The sequence below is a fragment of the Panicum virgatum genome, chromosome 1K (genome assembly GCF_016808335.1).
Source record: "Panicum virgatum strain AP13 chromosome 1K, P.virgatum_v5, whole genome shotgun sequence".
In the NCBI taxonomy this organism is placed as follows: Eukaryota; Viridiplantae; Streptophyta; class Magnoliopsida; order Poales; family Poaceae; genus Panicum; species Panicum virgatum.
In genome coordinates, this window is record NC_053136.1 from 18,749,910 (window position 1) to 18,764,691 (window position 14,782).

Genomic DNA, 14,782 nt, shown 5'->3' on the forward strand with positions numbered 1-14,782 from the left:
TGTCATTAAACAAATACTGCTCTAAATCTTGAAAACTACTTCTCTACGGTTATTGAGAAAATTATTTCTTTCTCTGAGTATGTCTGAGAATGAATCATTAATTATGCCAAACCACCATAAAGATAATGCTTTAACATTTGAACCCTGCTCTCGTGCTTAGTTGGTTGTTTCAGGTGCCACAAAAAAAGGTTTTGAGTATGATTTTTAGTGCTCATGGAATTGCATTTGTGAGCTCCATTAAGAAAAACATCATGACTATATTTTCTCTAATGACTGAAAGAGGAAATCATCCAACTCCAGAGTTCTCAGTCAGAACAATGTTCCAGTGAAGCACCAGCAATGTTGGCTCCGAATTTGGCACCTGGAAGATCAGTACGAGAGGCTTTACAAGAAGTCATTCTTGAGTCATTCTCAGTCAGAGCACTCATGAACATTGTTATGAATATTCAACCAATTTTGATTGCAATTGAGTCATTGTCATTACAGAATACAATTCAATCTAAATCTCTTCAAATGACACAACACAATTACATCTCATCATTTTTTATTTTACTAATGGACTGAACACAAATCAATCTCATCATTTCAAATGACAGAACACGTTTGGTGGAGACAAGGTTCAGCTAGCAAAGCAGACATGGCGGCAGCTCCAGGGAGGCCACGGCTCCAGAGGCGGCGGCTCCAGGGAGGCCACGGCTCCAGAGGCAGCGGCTCCAGAGAGTACGCTGCGACCCGACGGAGGAGACGGCGGCCCGACGGTGGCGGCGGCGGCCCGAGGGAGGCGGCGGCGGCCCGAGGGAGGCGGCGTCCCGAGGCAGCCGGCGGGGGACTGAGGGAGGCGGCGGCGGCGGCCCGAGGGAGGCGGCGAGCCGAGGGAGGCGACGAGTCCGGCAGCGGAAGACCTAGGCCGGGGCGATTCGCTCGCCTCCTGCCGAGGAAACGGAAGCGGAACGGCGCTTCCTCTCCCAGACGGAACGGAGGGGTCAGGGGGCTTTTTTGCGAAAGGAGCAAGCCAGGTGGGGGGATGAGGCGGGCGCCTAAATGAAAAAGTGCCCAGCTCGGATCGGTGCCCTCGGATGGGGATCCAGTGGCCTCTGTTGGAGTTTCTAAAGTTTACACAAGAGTATTGGTTTCCATAGGATATGGTGCCGTTGTCAGCCACCATCTCCTTCTTCCGGTCCAAACCAGACTTGACGCCAACCCCGACCCAAGTTTGGCAGGCATGCCTACGTCAGCTTGACCGATCGGCGCATCCCCCTTTCAGCAGGCCCAAATCATTTCATTGTATCCTCGTTCCGCATCCTTAGCTATCTTTCCACGTTCCCCAAGGAGTAGATCGAAGCAAACCTTGAACCGACCATCGGTCGCCGAATCTTGGATGAAGCTGCAACTATCAGAAGCTGCGCCGCGTCGTCGAGCCGCAGCAATTCATCTGATCCCCATCGCCAGTCGCCGCCGGACCGCCACCACCAATAATGGAACCGCCGACCAGACCACTAGAGCACTGTCACCGCAGCCTGCCGAGGCCGGGCGTCACCGTCCGACTCTTTCGCCTACCCGCAAATCCACGGCTTCCCCGAGCATCACCACGACGTACTGCAGCCCGTCCGACTCTTTCGCCTACCCGCAAATCCACGGCTTCCCCGAGCATCACCACGACGTACTGCAGCCCTGCCACTGGTCATCGCATTCAATTCTTGGCTGAGAAGCTTCATCGTCACCAAAGAACAACCACTACTACAGAATTGGCCATTGCCAACGGGATATCACCGCCGGTTTAACAAGAACCGGCGGTGATGAGGTATCACCGCCGGGTCCCGAGTGGGTGGCCGTAGTGGCCGTTGGAACCGGCGGTGATGTTGATTATCACCGCCGGTTCGTGTTACGAACCGTTGGTGATGTCCTGCGGGCTTATCACCGCCGGTTTGTAAGACCAACCGGCGGTGATAAGAATCATCACCAACGGTTCGTGTTAAAAACCGGCGGTGATAAGCCTGTACAGTACAAAACCCCAACCCCTCCTTCCTCCTACCACCTTTCTTCTCCAACCCGACGGCCACACCTCTCTCCTCCATTGTTGCTGCCGGATTTTGCCGAAATTCTCATGAAACCTCACTATTTTTGATGTATTGGCTCCACCAACTTATTCTAAGGTTAGTAGCCATCAATTCATTGGCTTTGTACCCATTTTCTTGGGATTAATGATGCATTTCGTGATGAATTGATCAAGGAGGGCTTTTTTCTCCATTTTTGGATCATTTCTCATCATTGGGGCTTCTTTTTTTGTTGTTTGAGTGAACCAACTTGTGATAGGTTTGTAGTTAGCAATCCATTTGATTCATAGCCTTTATCTTAGGATGAGTCATTCATTTTGTGATGAATTGATCAAGGAGAGTCTCTTTTTCTTCACTTTAGGATAAATTCTCATGAACACTCATCATGAAGTCATCATGGAGGCTCATTAAATTTTGAGGACTGGACTTCACATATTTGATTCAAGGTAAGAACTAGCTCTTTAAGGTTAGATTGTTGTCATAATTGCGATGATTGGGATGTAAGGGGTCTTTCTTAATTAGTTTATAGGATATTTATTAATTGTGATGATCGAGAAGTAAATGCTTTTTCTTAATTAATTTAGATGGCATTTCTTAGTTTTGATGATAAGGAACTTGACAAAAATTGAAGTAGATATTTTAATTATTGAAGTAAAGCCTCTTTCTTAATTGATTTAGATGGCCCTTAAAGTGTGATATTTGTTACGAAACTTGATAAACTGAAAATCTATGTGTTGAGATGATAATTTTACTAAATTCAGATCCTTGGATGTTTTCTTGTGTGCATAGATGAATCGAGGTTGGATGTATGGTACAAAGGCTGGAAATTTGGATTTTGTCAATGGTGTGGACTCGTTTGTGCAGACTGCCAAGGCACACAAGAATCTACAAGATGATGGCTACGTGTATTGCCCATGCATTGATTGCAAAAATCAGAAGCAGTTTGGCAATGTTGAGCAGATCCGCTTTCATCTGTTATTTAGAGGTTTTATGCCCAACTACCAAGTTTGGAACAAGCACGGTGAGGTTGGTGAGACAATGCACTCCGTCCTTGAGGACAGGCATGAAACAGTGGAGGAAACAACTAACCCGGAAATAGTAGAGGAAACCGGACATGAAAGCGTAAATAAAACCATGCAGGAAACATTAGTTGCTGATGATGTTGTGGATGCACTAGACCAGATGATACGTGATGCGGAACCAGACTTTCTTGACAAAAAGAATCTGAAGAAGTTGGAGCAGATGAGGATAGATGCAAGAACACCACTTTACCCAAGTTGCAGCATGTCTAAACTTGAAGCAAACCTGATGCTATTGGAGATGAAGTCTAGTAATGGTTTGTCAGACAAGGGATTTGATGATTTGTTAAGCTTATTGCAGAAGTTGCTGCCAAGCCCGTTAGGGTTGCCTGAAAACACATACCAGGCGAAGCAAATGATTTGCCCAATGGGACTGGAGGTACAAAAGATCCATGCATGCCCTAAGGATTGCATCTTGTATCACGACAAATATGAAGACTTGGATGCATGTCCAGTGTGCTCAGCTTCACGGTACAAATGTCCTGAATCAGCATTGTCAATGAAAGGTGACCGCAACAAACGACCACCTGCCAAGGTCGACTGGTATTTTCCTATCATTCCTCGTTTGAAACGGTTATTTGCAAACGCGAAGACTGCCAAGCTGATGAGGTGGCATGCTGAAGATCGACTCGTTGATGGGAATCTCAGACACCCTGCAGATGGTTCACAGATGGTTCTGTACATGTTTAATGCATGCCATATTATATAACACCTGGTTTGCTGATTCTAAAAAATGGTTGGTTCCATCCTAATTTTCACTATCTGACTCTGCTGATAGATTCTATATAAAGGCCTCGGTTCAGATCATTATCAAGCTTGTCTCTTCTTTTATGTTGAGACTTTAGAGGGCTTAGTGATTCACAAATTAAGATGACTAGCTTGACTGTTTTCAGGTCTTAAAAACCAATTATTTCCAAGAAAAAGAAGAGCTGACAGATGCGGTATGGAAGAACTTTTTCAAAGGCAAGCTTGCCTTCATGCATTGAAGCAAACGGGATAAAGCTATGGCCGTCCTCACAGCCGCAGCTGGAGGAACCCTCCTTATTTGGGAGGGGATCTATACAAATTGGTCGAGATGGAGCTGACTCTGATGTATGACTTCCTCTACACCAAGGCGGCGGTAATCCACACATGGTATGGCTTCTGCATCCATTTCATTTCGCTGCTTGGCACAGCCACCACGTTTATGTTGTTTCAGCTCAGTATAAACAGTAGAGGAAATGGGTACAGCATAGTGGATGTGATTATCAGTTATGTTTTATTGGTTGGGGCTTTGGTCCTGGAAATCATATCTGTGTGCAGGGCTCTACTATCCACCTGGACATGTTCTTTATTGCACCGCAGGGGCAGGGGATGGGAGTGGCCTCTCCATGTTATCACTTCCCTTGGTCAGCGTGTCCACCCGGCAAGTAGGAGACTCTGGTCAGGCTCCATTGGTCAGTACAATTTGTTCCACTTGTGCACCCGCAACACGAATGAAATAGGGAGCAGACTAGCAATGAAATTAGGGCTCCAGGACTGGTGGAACAAGATGCACTTCTCGAGCACTTTCTCACACAGTGAAATTTTGTCAATACGAGATATCAAGAAATTGGTTTTGCAAGCATTGCAAGACAAGGAGCGAGCACTGCAATACAAAAGTATTGATTCGAACTCACGGGGCAGAAGCTTGCAGAGATGGCGTGGAGTTTCTCCCAATTTGCACTGGTATGGGCTGAGTGTGGGGCCTCAAGTTCATTCATATTTTGTTTGAAATCTATTTCTCCATTCTTGGAAAAAATGACCCAAGCTCTGCCTCACTGTTTGCAATTTCAATTTGCAGGTATACCTTCCATGCCAATTCAACTGAAACGCATTTTGTTGGTAAATATGTTCGATAATATAAAAGACCTTAAACAAGTTTCTATTTTCATACTTGCTGGCTTTACTAGCAGAACCAGCACATGCCTATATTCAGAGTTGCACCTAAAAGCTGTTCTATTTGAATTTCGTAATGTTCAGTTGAACTTTGTTTCCTGATTGTTTGACTACTATCCAATGAAATTGAAACGAGATCTTATGTTTTATTTTTTTAGACCTTAGTCTAAAAAAGTCAGAAACAAAGTTAAACTCAACATGCACTAATGCACTATGATAGCACACACATGGTTGAATTCTGCTGCTATAATTATATATTACATATGTTATACAAATGATGCAATATTATTATATGAAAATATTTTTTTTGATGGGAAAAAAGTCTTCACCGCCGGTTCGTGTATTAAACCGGCGGTGTTGATGTATCCATCACCAACGGTTCCAGATAAGAACCGGCGGTGATGTGTGCACATCACCAACGGTTCTGGAACCGGCGGTGATGGCCCCACTATCACCAACGACATAAATCCAACGCCTCCCGAACCGTTGGTGATACTCCTTACGAACCGGCGGTGATGAGGGGTGCTGGAGTAGTGAACCGCCACTTTGTTTGTGCCAAAGTCCAATCGAGTTCATACTGCTTCAACGTGGGTGAGCACGTTCACGTGTTTACCTTGCTCTCCTCTCCCAACTTTCTTTTTGTTCTGCAGCCGACATGTTCATTTATTTTTCTTCCTATCTTTTCTCGCTGACCCATGGGCCGGGACCTGCTAGCTATCCTCCATCTCTTTTACTGCCGTGCACAACCTGGACACAAATAGAGTCCATGTACTGCACGCCATGGTATGGCAAAACCGAGCACCCGTGCCCCTACGTCGCCGGCCCCTTGCCCCCGTCACGATTTTCCCTTGCGTCGCACCCTTCCTCACACACGCGCCCCTACGAAGCCCTAGGCCTGGATCGTCATCTTGCCGCGCCTCGTCTCCTGAAGCGCCGCCCAAGGCTGCTCGCCAAACAGGGATGCCTCGGCCACCGTCTCCACGTGCACCTGCCGAGCCTCACCTTCCTCCCTGCCTGCTGCGACATCGCTCTGCCCCACGTCAGCAGTTTAGCGCAGCACCGCCCCTGGCCCCTTGGCGTCCACGCTACGCACAGCACCCAGCCCCGTGCCCCTGCTCGCCTGGTGTCGTGCAGCACAGCGCCGCCACCGTGCTCCTCGGATCAGACCGTCGTCTCATCCTCCCGACCAAGATTCCGGCCGCCTCGCTGATCCCCCGCCGCCGGTAAGCCCCAAAACAGAACCCCTTCGCCTCCTCCTTGTTTTTCCGCACTCACTCGAGTCCCTCATGCAAGGAATCGGCATCAATTTGAAGCACCAGAGCTCCGGCAGCCATGGACAGGAAGGAGAAGGCCATGATCTTTTTGCAGTAAGGCCTCTCACGTAATCTTTTACTTATTCTGAGAGCATACGGCCTTTGTACAAAACCCCAAGATAGGTTTGGTCCTCACGGTTCAGTCCAAGCATTGCCATCTTTCATATCTAATTCCGAGTTTTACACCATTCACGAGCATTGTTTAGTGTGTCTTGGAAATCCGTTTTGCTATCCTTGAAAGTCTTGGTTAATCGCAGCAAGGCCCTCTAGTCTTGTTTAGCCCATAGGTTTCACGGTTGAGCTCCAGTTAACCCCTTGTTGCTCTGTTCGTCTCGTTTTAGAGTGTCGCTAGTACTGTAGTTGCTGTTTTAAAATAAATTCAGAATTAATTTGCTTACTGATTATTTCAACTAGCTTTTCAAATTAAAAGCAAACTAGAGCTCTACACCAGTTTTCATAATTAATGTTAATATGATTAAACCTCAACTTAAATGTGCTTCTAAATAATTTGTTTAGTGCAAACCACGAATTATAAAGTTTGACGCTTAGATCTTCTCACATATCTTTTATTCGCTAGTTAAATAGTTAATTGGCATAATTTGAACATAAACATGATAAATAAAACTTGACTAAGTTGATCTCGTCTTTACAAATATAATTCAATATGAATTAGTTATAATCTGGATATTTCTTTCAAATATCCTTTACATGTGTTTTTCATAATTAAAATAAATCCAGCTTATAGTTTCTTTTTTGTTAGTTGTATCTTTTCAACTATAGCTCTATTTTAAGCGTTTCTTACATTCTCTTTCTCTTGTTTAGTGCTCTTTTCTTAGTTGTGCTTGTTTTGCTTGTTTCTTATATGTTTGTCCCGATGCTTGTCGCGAGTAGAAAGGAACGCAATTCGACAGCTATGAATATGAAGAGTTTCAAGAACAAGAGGTGAAGACTCTGAGCAGTTATTATCTGGAATTAAGGCAAGTATATTCCTTGATCATACTTTGTCCTAATAACATTTATTTTAAACTTGTATGCATTAATTTTGATGGGTACCTATTATCCTTATTGATTATCCATGTCCTTGAATAGTCGGATTTCTTTTATAAAATTCTTTTTGGGTAGTTTGCTTAGTTGCTGAACAATGGTTATGGGTGAATTACAACAATACAACTTTTGAGACATGAGACTACTATATATCATTTGGAACAATTTTATGTTTTAGTAACTTGATTAAAATCAACCATGGAGAACAACCCGGAAAACAGCGCAACCACAAGGACTACATGGCACTAGTCTTGGCTGATTAATTAGATTTCTCTAGCTTGTTAGTAGCTTACCGAAAGGTGCAAGAGGGGGGACTAGGTTCAAGATAGGTACTGTAACAGCCCGAAAATTCACATTAGAAAAATCACTCGAGGTCAAAAACTATTTTCAAAACCTATTGCGAAATTGATATCTTGACCTCAATTCCCGTGTCATCTAATCCTTCCTTGGCCTAAGTATCACCTAATTATTTTCTTCCTCTAATCCATGATCATGCCAGCTAGCTCAACTTGCTCGGATCCCTCATCCGGCGCAGCCGTGCTGTTTTAATTTGATGGAGATTGAGGATTTTTGACCGGAACTACGGCGAACCCATTGGGTTAGCCTGAACTATATTGATTTCCGGGAACGATTACAAAAAGGGGGAGAAAGATTGAAGAAGCCCCCAGGAAAGTTATAGCAGAAAGGAGAGAGAAGGAAAAAACAGAGAGAAGTTACAAAGAGAAAAACAAAGAGAAAAGCGAAGAGAATTTTCAGTTATGAAGAGAAAACAAAGAAAAAGGTGCAATTACATGGACAACAGAAAAAGGCTCCAGAGCTCGAGGCACAAGCGGGTAGGAGCAGAGCGAGCGTGACTGGCCCACAGTTTCATGTCCGAGTGGCAGCGCCGGGAGATGTCCGCATTTGACTCGTCAGTAAAGTTGAAGACCTTGGCATTCCTGCACTTCCAAATATTCCAAAGCAAGCAGGTGATTATAGTTGAGCACGCTTTCTGGTTGGGTATATGAGGACCAGGGAGGACAGCAGACCACAAAAGCTCAATAGAAGCAAATTGATTGGAGGGGATGTTAAGCAAAAGCTAGAAGCTCTGTGCACGGGGGCAAGAAAGGAAAAGATGAGTAACATCTTCAGCAGCGTTACAGAAGTGACAGAGTCCAGTGTTGTTTGCCCATCGCGAGTGGAGCCGAGCATGGGTGTTAAGTTTTTCGTGATGGGAAAGCCAGAGGAAGGATCGGCAGCGAGAAGGTTCGAGGTTATTCCAAATGAGCGGGCAAAAGCATCATCTGGCAAGTGGGAGAAAGCCAATGAGTATCCGACTGCAGTGGAGTATCGGACTGAGGGGGCACCCCGGACAAAGCGCACATCATCAGAAGAAGGGTCAAGCTCGATTATAGTGAGGGATGCGTGGAGAGCGGAGAAGTCAGAAGCTGCCACCGCGGTGAAGCGAGGTTGAAGGTCAAGGCGAGGTTCGTCCAGGGCCAAAACCTAGGTCACAGAGGCATTCTGTTGACGGGAGTGGGAGAAAAGGGAGGGGAAACGGTCAGCTAAAGTACTGTCCCCAAGCCAAAGATCAAGACAGAAAGAGGTTGTTCGCCCATTCCCGATGGAAACAGCGGTGGAATCCCTGAAATCCTAAAGGCCGTGAAGAATGGCACACCAGGTAGGAGTATCAAAGTTCCTGGAATCACCCAGGTCGCACGAGCCGGTCCAGCCATACTTGGAGTGGAACCAGGAGTGCCAGGGGGAGGTGGATGGCTCATGAAGTTTTGTTAGGAATTTCTGGAGGAGACAACGGTTCTGAATAGCTAGGTCTTTGACGCCCAGCCTGCCTTTGTCTTTGGGCACACAAATGAGATCCCAGGGTGCTTTACAATCGCTGCCAGAGCAAGTCGTTCCGTCAGTCCAAAGGAAGGCATGCCGTTTAGCATCAATGTAGGCGATGACCCCTTTTGGGAGGAGGATTGAGCACATGGCGTAGATAGGGAAGCTAGATTGGACAGCGTTTACTAAGACTTCGTGGCCTCCCTGACTAAGGAGGTTACCGCGCCATCTCGCAAAGTAAGAATCAAAGCGGTCGAGGAGAGGCTGGAGATCAGACATTCTCACTTTGGCGGGAGAAAGAGGCAGGCCAAGGTAAGGCTGGGGAAAGGAAGAGATAGCACAACCAAGGTCGTTCGCCATCTAGGAGGACAAAGAGGTCGGGAGATTCGTGGGGATGAAAGTACTCTTGTCGAAGTTAATGTGGAGGCCAGAGAAAGAGAAGAAAGCTTCAAGGATGTCCTTCAGCCGGATGAGTTGCTGGAGGTCACCCTTGATGATGATGAGTGTATCATCAGCGTATTGTAGGATAGGGCATGGGAGTACTAGGCGCTGGAGAGTATCGGCTAGGAGAATGAAGAGGTACGGCGATAGCAGGTCCCCTTGGCATAAGACGCGGCAGCATTGAATCCAATTGCCTGGCTTACCATTGAGAAAGAACAGCGGACTGGCTGGTGGAGAGTAAGTCAGAAATCTAGTGTCGCCAGAGAGGAGGGAATCCCTTAGCATCGAGAACTTGATCCAGGGCGAGCTAGCTAACCAAATTGAAAGCTTTGCGGAAGTCGAGTTTTAGGACAACAGCGGGAACTTTACACTTATGACAGGTCTGAATGATGTCAGCGGCATAGACAAAATTTTCTGAGATGCTGCGTCCTTTGATGAAACCAGTTTGGTCGGTGTGGATAAGATTAGGGATTAGCGGCTGTAGACGAGAGGTAAGAGCTTTGGAAGCAATCTTGTTTGAAGTGTTCTGGAGGGAGATCAGTCTGTAATCACTGGCTTCGCAAGCACCGGGTTTTTTTGGTATGAGGACAATGTAAGATTTATTGATTCTCGTAAGGTCTGACCGGTAGGAAGAGAAATCAGTTATGAAGGAACTAAGGTTGTCTTTGGTTAGCTCCCAAAAATGCTTGAAAAAAGCCGGACCAAAACCATCAGGACCCGGACTAGCATTTGGGTTCATACCAAGCAGGGCGAGGCGGATCTCGGCAGCATCGAACAGACGAACAAGGGAGGCCGATTGTGCAGAATCGAGGGAGCTAGATAGAAAAAGGGAGTTGAGGTCAAAGGAGAGGGAGGAAGGGGTAGTGGTGCCGAGGAGATTTGAGTAGAATTCATGAAGCACCAAATCTTTGCCAGAGTGGCTGAAGATAGGCAAGCCATTGTAGATGAGGGACCGAATCTTGTTCTTTTGCAGCCGGATAGTTGCACATTGGTGGTGGTAGGCCGTGTTCTCATCGCCCAGAACACATTGTTTAACTTTGCCCCGTTGTTGCCAAAATGGAGATTGAGGATCAACGGTGATGATTCTTAGATGATGATTGATTGATAACGTTGTAAAAATTTGATGTATCACTTGGTTTCGTGCTGTTACTAGTGGGTTGCCATATGCCATAGCATACCTAAAATTCTAATCCAAAATCATAGCCATACAATCAAGAGCCTATTACCAAGTAAAATATACGGATTATACCAAATTATATATAAAAAATTGTTAAAGCATAGCTTTCTTCAAATTCTAGATACACTGCTTGGCTCGTGATGTGCAGTTGTAGAATATAACGTGGCGGTCGACGGCATGTTTTGAATGTCAAGCGAAAAGTTCATGCCGATGGATCAAGGGTGGTGAAAAGGTGTACACAAGTAGGCTTGGACCGAGGGATCCGAGGCATGAAAGAGCAAAAGTACATAGACTTGATGAAGAAGGCGTTGGCCAATTCAAAGAGGAAGGTGGTGGCGAGTTTGAGTAGGCTATCCATGCGGCGGGCGAAAGATTTTGAAGGCGTCGAGGTAATTGGTGGGAGGTTGGATATGCATTGCATCGAAGGTGGCAGGTTTTCACTACTACAAAAACTGATTAACCGAGACACTTTGAAAAGGCCTCGGAGGCGGGCACGTTAAAAAACCGCCTCAGTTAATGCCTGGCATTAACCGAGGCATTAACCGAGGCTGTCATTTTTATTAACTGAGGCGGATAAAAAAATCGCCTCGCAAAATTGGTTAACCGAAGCGGTTGTCTTATTAATCAAGGCGGTTATAAATACCCGCCTCGATTAATCATTTACGTAGGCGGTCGTATATAAGACGTCCGCCTCCAAAAATTAGGCCCAACCCATATCCACTTAGCAGCTGTTGACTGCTCTTAAGTACCGAATTTAGGCCGTCAACTCCTGCATAAATACATAAAATCGGAGCATCAACCTAGTGGTAGGGGTTTATTACTAACCATTTTCATGAGTGCTGGTAAATATTTGTATGCAGGTGAATTAATGGAGAAAACACACTTCATGAGCAGGGAAACACACTCCACAGATCTAGGCAAAATGCGCAACTACGTACAAGGATCAAATGGCCCACTAGATAGCCTCACATGAGAAGGAATGCAGCCCACAGGCAAGGTGACATGTCATCAATCCATGGCAACACCCTCTCGATGAATCAGATGTGTTCACGAGGATTTACGGGCCTACCAGAGCTACCAAACCACCTCAAGACAAGCCATGACCCATATACATAACATGGGGGCCCACCTAGCAGTATCCAGACTAAGAATTGGGCCGTTTGGCCACCTTTGCTGGTTGACCGACCTACAAGATCGGCCGACCATAGGTCAGTTCGCCTCGGCCTCATCTTCCACGTGGAGATCCCTCATATAATGCCAAAGGCGGTGCAAGGAGGCACAGGCTCAATCCTGCAGCCGAGGAGGCCATGCCACCCCTCTATAAATAGTAGAGGGGGGCTCCAAATGAAGACATCCACCAAGTGCAACTCCAAGCCTCCTCTTTGGTTTAGAGTAGTCCTAGCTTAGGGAGATGGTAGAGGTACTTAGGAGGGGCGCCGGTCCTCGGCGCTCTTCTCCATTTTGTACCTCTACGAGAGTGAGAGAGTAGTTCGGGAGAAGTGCCGGGGTGTCGGCTCTTTGCTCCCAGCTTGTACCTCTACGGATGCTGCTACATTCTTCGAGTTTAGTAAGTATTTGTGGTTCCTATCTCTAGTTTTATACTTGGTATAGTATATGCTAGTAGTTCTTGTAGTTGAGTGAGATCAGTTCTCTTACTCGCGAGTTTGTCACTCTGTATTCATGCAGAGTGTTGTAGTTTGCTACGGGATATCATATGTAGTTAGATTCAGTAGTAATCAGTAGCATAGGCGTGGTGTCTAGACTAATGGTTATCCTTCGTTTGCCTTATATCCCACAGTTTAGTAGAGGTAGACCGTAGGTGGTGACAGCCCTATTGGTCCTTCGTAATCCTCCACATTCGGATATAGCGTAGAGCTGTTGGCCGGAGTCGACTGGCAGACCAGTTGTAAGCCGGTGCCCGAAGCGAGTATTGTGCCCGAGAGATCGACCTTTAACTCAGTAGTAGCACTATTTTAGGAATCTTTTCTACCCTTCTACCTTTCTTGGTGTGTCATTGGACCAATTAGAATAGAAGAGAGTGCACACGCGTTCCCTGTAGATTTGATAACCCTTGAAATACTCTGAGGTGAAAGCTACAATGGTATCTGTGCGCTTGCGGATCTATTCGTGATGCTAAAATACCCAACAAGCTTTCTGGCGCCGTTGCCGGGGAACGGTCATTGTATCTTTCTTCATACCTAGTCGTACTCATATCTTTTCCTTTTCTTTCCTTCTACCTTCACCATCGCTATCCATGGGGAAGCTGTCCTTTAAGAGCTTCTCTATCCTACGAAATTTATTCCATATCATTTTTAATTTCCTTTCTTCTACCTCAACCCCTGCTACCACGGAGCAGCCTTCCATCCGAGACATTTCTGCTCCTACGGGCGAGTTCCTTGAGCCACCGCTCTTTGAGCACCCAATCCTTTCATCCGGCTATGAACTCCGTCCTGACCTTATCACTATGGTTCGGGAGCTTTCCTTCTCTAGGTTCGATAGTGAAAACCCATACCACCATCTGTGAGAGTTTGAGCTAGTGTGTTCATGCTGTGCCATCGCAAGCATGTCACGCGATACCCTTAGGTGGAAGTTGTTTCCCTTTTCTCTTGTAGAGGAGGCTAGACAATGGTACATGCATACTGTAGCGAGTATGAATGGAAACTGTGGTGAATTTAGAGATGAGTTTTGTCTCAAGTTTTTCCCCGAGTCCCGGCTCGTTGCTCTATGCATATCATCTGCTTTCAGCAGAATGAGAAGGAATCTATAGGTGCGGCTTGGGCTAGATTTTTACTTTTAGTAAAATCCGGCCCTGTCTTATCGTTACCCGATTATGTGTTGCTTGAACACTTTTACTCGGGGCTCGACATGGACTCCGCATCTTACCTTGACATGATGGCTAGAGGGTCTTTTGCCCATAAGACTCTAGCCAAAGGCATGGAAATCTTAGAAATTATCAGCAAGAACACTTTCTTCGTAGCCAAGTCTACACCCTCTCAAGAACAGCGTAAGTCAAGTGATGAGGACATTCTAGCAGCTGAACCCGATCCTTCACTGTCCATACCCTTAGATTCGGCCCTAGAAACCTCTCTTGAACCATGAGTTTTGGAGAAAGAAGAAATTCGAACTCCAAAACTCCATTACAAATTCGAGGATGATCTTTCTGAAAATTTTGAAAACACCTCGAATTATGTCTGCAAGAGGAGACCACCGGTTCCCGTTGCTTCTACATACCCCATAGAAGCTGCCTTCTGTAGGGAAAATGTTAAGAAGTCAACGACCATTATGACTTATGAGCAGCAAGCGGTTGAGAGAGATGGAGCTATCATTAGAAGTACTCCGGATCAGCTCTCCTCCTTCAACCCATCCTTGCACCATAAAAGGAACCCAGGTAGACACCCTCTACAGTCCCTCTGTCGGGGCTAACATCATCTCAAGTGAGTGTGCATTTCGCCATTTGCGAAATGAGCCGTTGGTTCAAACCGACAAAACCTTCCAGAATCCCTCCGGAGAAATCCTGGAAGCATATGGGACTTTGCAGAATGTGTCTATTAGACACGAGGACATCGAAGTAATCCTTGATTTTCATATATTCGACGTCCAAGACATCGATCTCTTAGTCAGGCAACCTGTCGTGGGCTTTTGGCGGTAGCCACAGCCGGGTGGCGGAGCGCACCCGCCCTTTCCCCGAGGGGGAGTACTCGGGGAAGTGCTAAGCTATTAGGCCGATCTAGCTTCGGGGCAAGAACGCAAGAACACACGGATTTAGAGTGGTTCGGGCCGCCGGAGCGTAACACCCTACATCCACTGTGTTGTGTATTGCACTAGGAATGAATGAGTCTATCCTCTGCCCTTAGGTCTCACTTTGGACCTAAGCCTTCCTCTAACGGGCATCTCCCTTTTATAGAGCAAGGAGGACGTGTACACCGGCATCGGACC

The 14,782-nt window shown here is 46.2% G+C and overlaps 1 protein-coding gene and 1 long non-coding RNA gene across 3 annotated transcripts; both read left to right on the forward strand.

Annotated features, from left to right (window-relative positions):
- The first annotated feature begins 2,399 nt into the window (after positions 1-2,399).
- Positions 2,400-3,093, forward strand: LOC120698315. The gene is made up of 2 exons (XR_005684813.1): positions 2,400-2,500; positions 2,844-3,093. It is a non-coding gene; the product is annotated as an uncharacterized LOC120698315 (long non-coding RNA).
- A 1,072-nt stretch (positions 3,094-4,165) lies between these two features.
- Positions 4,166-5,279, forward strand: LOC120698322. Of its 2 annotated transcripts, XM_039981878.1 has the most exons (3): positions 4,173-4,267; positions 4,436-4,840; positions 4,956-5,279. In XM_039981878.1, the coding sequence occupies exons 1-3, from the start codon at positions 4,209-4,211 to the stop codon at positions 5,011-5,013; spliced, it is 522 nt and encodes a 173-aa protein (XP_039837812.1). In that variant the 5' UTR covers positions 4,173-4,208; the 3' UTR covers positions 5,014-5,279. The 2 variants fall into 2 exon arrangements, with proteins under 2 accessions (XP_039837804.1, XP_039837812.1); XM_039981870.1 differs by having other exon boundaries at positions 4,166-4,840.
- Positions 5,280-14,782: the final 9,503 nt, after the last annotated feature.